This window comes from Micromys minutus (assembly GCF_963924665.1).
Source record: "Micromys minutus genome assembly, chromosome: 18".
NCBI classification, from domain to species: domain Eukaryota; kingdom Metazoa; phylum Chordata; class Mammalia; order Rodentia; family Muridae; genus Micromys; species Micromys minutus.
The window spans coordinates 46,184,743-46,188,516 of NC_137953.1; the positions used below are offsets into that span (position 1 = coordinate 46,184,743).

At 49.4% G+C, this 3,774-nt stretch overlaps 1 protein-coding gene across 1 annotated transcript; it reads right to left on the bottom strand.

The window, feature by feature from the left end:
* Positions 1 to 405: 405 nt before the first annotated feature.
* LOC308432664 (sperm motility kinase Z-like) lies at positions 406 to 3,574 on the bottom strand (the record flags this gene model as incomplete). The annotated part of the gene is made up of 3 exons (XM_080932436.1): positions 406 to 873; positions 2,076 to 2,368; positions 2,572 to 3,574. The coding sequence occupies 3 exons, from the start codon at positions 3,572 to 3,574 to the stop codon at positions 406 to 408; spliced, it is 1,764 nt and encodes a 587-aa protein (XP_080788562.1).
* Between the last annotated feature and the right edge of the window lie 200 nt (positions 3,575 to 3,774).

Here is a 3,774-nt window from a genome sequence, read left to right on the forward strand (position 1 = left end):
TTCAGGTTCATGGAGGCGATATTCGTCCTCGAGATTTAAGGTGAGGACATGAAGAGGCCTTCCCTTGGGACAGTGATTGTCGCTCCTTCCCCTTTAAAGTGAATCTGGGCCTGTAATTTGGTGAGGAGGTCTCTCCCCAGCAGGGGATATGGGCAGTCAGGAACATGTAAGAAGGAATGTGTTACCTGCCCAGTGGCCAGCTCCACTCAGCTATCAGGAGTCCATCAGTAGGTCTTACTGCCGGTAGCCCCCTGGACCCAGGCTGTTCGGGGACTTAATGGGCCTGGGGTCTTGGTAAGAACTGAATGCTGGGCTCCAGTGTCTACCAGAAAGTTGACAGGTTGCCCCCCGACTTGAAGAATTATCCTGGGCTTGGAGGTGGGGGGTCTCCTGACCCTGACCTTCCTAGTCTTCATCTATTTCCAGGAGGCAAGTCTGCGGTCGCTGCTTCCGGGGTTCCCGAGGCTTCTTGTTAGGGCATTCTCTGGCCCAATGTCCCTTCTCCTTGCAGTAAGTGCATTGGTCTTTATCTAATTTGGGTCGGCTCTTCTCATCTCCCCTATTTCCCTTTCTCTCATTCTTCTGCATGGCAGTGACTAGCAACTTACTCAGGCCCCTATTTCTCTTCTTGTCTCTCTCATCCCTTTCTCTACGTACTCTATCTTCTCTTTCTTCCAGCATCTCTCTCTTGTTAAATATTCTCTCTGCCTCTTTAAGCAAATCCTGCACTGAGAATCCCTGCAGATTGTCCAGTCTCTGTAACTTTACTCTAGTGTCCGGGGCCGATTGCCAAATGAATGACATTGACATGCCAATCTGCTGCCCTGGATTTTCAGGGTCATAGGGAGTATATCTCCTGTATGCCTCCTTAACCTTTATAGAAACACTGAAGGTAGCTCATCTGGTCCCTGTAATACTTGCTTAACCTGGGCCAGCTTACAATAGACAAAGAAAGGAAGACACTCAGATAAGCCCAGCTTTCAGATAAGCCACAGGCCGGACTGGTCCAGGAGTTGTGTCCTTGGAGCCAGATTTCTGCCACAGTTCCCACACTTAGATAAGCCCAAAGCAACTATCCTTGGTAGCTGCAACCCTGGATGGTACCAGGAGCCGTGTCCTTAGAGCCATATTTTTGGGCTCACTTCGTGGCCACTTTAAACTAGCCAATTAGAACCCTGTTACTATGCTTCTGCTTCTGTACCTCTCTTCTGCCCCCCCAAACCCTATAAAAAAGAAACTGTCCCTTGGTCCACGCGCCAGTCTTCTGAATAGGCTGTTGCCCACCAGTATCTTGCTTGGTCACCTGGGACCCTGACCTAGCCTGCCCCATGTGTGACAACCTTACCGAAATAGCATTTATTGTTTTTAACAGGGGTCTTTCAGCAGTAGAATACTGATCATGAAGGTTGGGAGATATAACCATTAGCTCTAGGAGGCCAAGGAAGGCAAGGAAGAACAGTCCTCTGTGAAGGGCAGGTCCCAGAAGCAGCAGGTCTCAGAGGCACAACTCCACAAGAGCCAGGCCCTCTGCTGCAGCTGCATGTTGAGTTTTAGTGGGAGGAGCAGGAATGTGCTCCCAGCCTGAGCTGGAGCATCAAGTCCTGGGTGGTCCACTTCCGGAAGGTCTCCAGGGCAGCATCAGTCTTCCTCCTTCCTTCTCTGACAAGCAGGCTTGTGGCTCTGGAGTCTCTTCTCTTCCTCTGATGTCAGGTAGCCTGGGTATGAGGTCATCAGCCAGAAGCAAGTGCCATGGTGAGGAAGTTTGGAAGACAGGCATATCTGCTGACTGGTGGGGCTTCTGCTTGCCCTGGGGGGAGGAAAGGCCAATCAGTTAAGAGCTGTAAAACTCAAAAGGAGAAGGTCAAATGTGTGGCCAGAGCATGTGGGTGGTTTCAGTGCTACCTCTGTGCCTTTTTTGGAGTAAGAAAGTATGGTACATGTGTTTAATTGAACCAACACTCACATCCCACATGATCTAGATACAACTAGATGTAAGTCACTGTACCTCGAGAACTTCATCAGGAACTATCTATATGTAAGACATTAGTAAAAAATAAGCAAATCTACCGACGTACCTGAGCCATGCCTGGGCCTCCTGTCATCTGATGGTGCCCTCTCAGTTTTGGGGGCACACCTTTCTGTGAGGTGATACACAGCAGCACAGGGACCGGAAACATGCTCCAATTCTTTTCTTCCATTTTGCCCAGCCCCTGGGCTGTGGGGGGCTTGAAGTCCCACCTCTTTCTGGGCCACTTAAGGTTTTTTCTGCCGGGGAGCCAGTGGAATAGCTGGTGGTCGCTACATTCACTGTAGTGTCTCTTTGAAAGGACAGACAAGGGGCGGTCATGGACCGTTTGTAACTTCTGCCCTTAAGGGAAGAAGAATCTGTCTCACCGATTTGTCTTAGATTATGTTGTTCAGGGGATCTGACTGAATTAAGGGAAGGTTCACTTGCCCTTCTCTTGAGAGGCAGAGGGAAAATGTCAGGGTCTGCTCTCGAAGGGAAAGGTGCCGCCCCTGGCTTCATTATCTTTCTTTGGACACCACTAGCATCATTTTGAGATGCCTGACCTCTCAGCAGGAGGTATGTAGCCATAGTTTCATCAAACGTTTTGCATTTTAATGACTCTATGGTGTCCTTCAAGCGAAACCCAATCTTTTCCATGGCTACCATTATGTCACGGTCTGGGGAGCTGGTATCACCATTGGAATGAAATGGTAAAGTCTTTTCTCCTTGAAGCCATGGGTGACTTAAGAGGTCTTGAGCACTTGGTCTCTGCCTTGAGTTTACTGTCAACAGCATGCCGATGATACTTCGTACGTCTTTAGAGAGATAGGAAGGAACGTGGTACCTTCCCTGCAAGACTTTTTTACTCAGTTCCGAAAAGGTGGTCGCTCTATAAGGAGCAAGCCCAGTCACCATAAAATACAGAAGTACTCCCAATGCCCACATGTCTACTTTGGGCCCATCATATGTGCGGCCAAGGAATATATCCGGAGGAATGGAATGCAAGGATCCAGAGAGCCTTTTCAGGTTTTGCCCAGGCAAGAATCTGGCAGCCAACCCGAAGTCAATGATCTTAACCTGGCCCCACTCATCCACGATTATATTGTCAGGCTTCAGATCTCGGTGAATAATTCCATTGTCATGACAGTAGCATATGGCACTGAGCAGCTGGATAAATATGCTCCTAGCTTCATCTTCCTTCAGGTATCCGGCCTCCTGCACTCGATTAAATAGCAACTTTCCCTGGGCCTCTTCCATAATTAGGTAAATGTTCTGTTTTGTTTCCATCACTTGTACAAGGGAAACAATATTTGGGTGGTTTAGCACCCTCATGATTTCGACTTCCGACACACTTAGTGCCTGCGCCGCCCCCCTCTCATGCTTCACCAGCGCCTTCACCGCAACCTGTGTGCCGGTGAGGCGGTGCAAGGAGAGCCTCACTTCGTTATTGCCGCCCTGGCTCAGGTTCTTCAGGACGGTGTACTGCCTGGTGAACACCTCTTCATCGAACAAGCTGAAGGACTCCTCGCTGGGCTTTGACGACTTGTCCTCACTCTCAGTGGACATGGTGGCTAGAGACGAGACTGCCAAAAAAAGCCTGGCTCTGGGGAGAAAGGAAAAGGGAGATAAAGAAACTTACAGAGACAAGAGGGAGGAAAGTACGGGAATAAGGGGGATGAAGAGGAAGAACAAAGGACAAGGTGAAAACCACACAGACAAGCAGCATTAACCCAGACCGCGATGGTACACGCAGAGAAACCCAACCT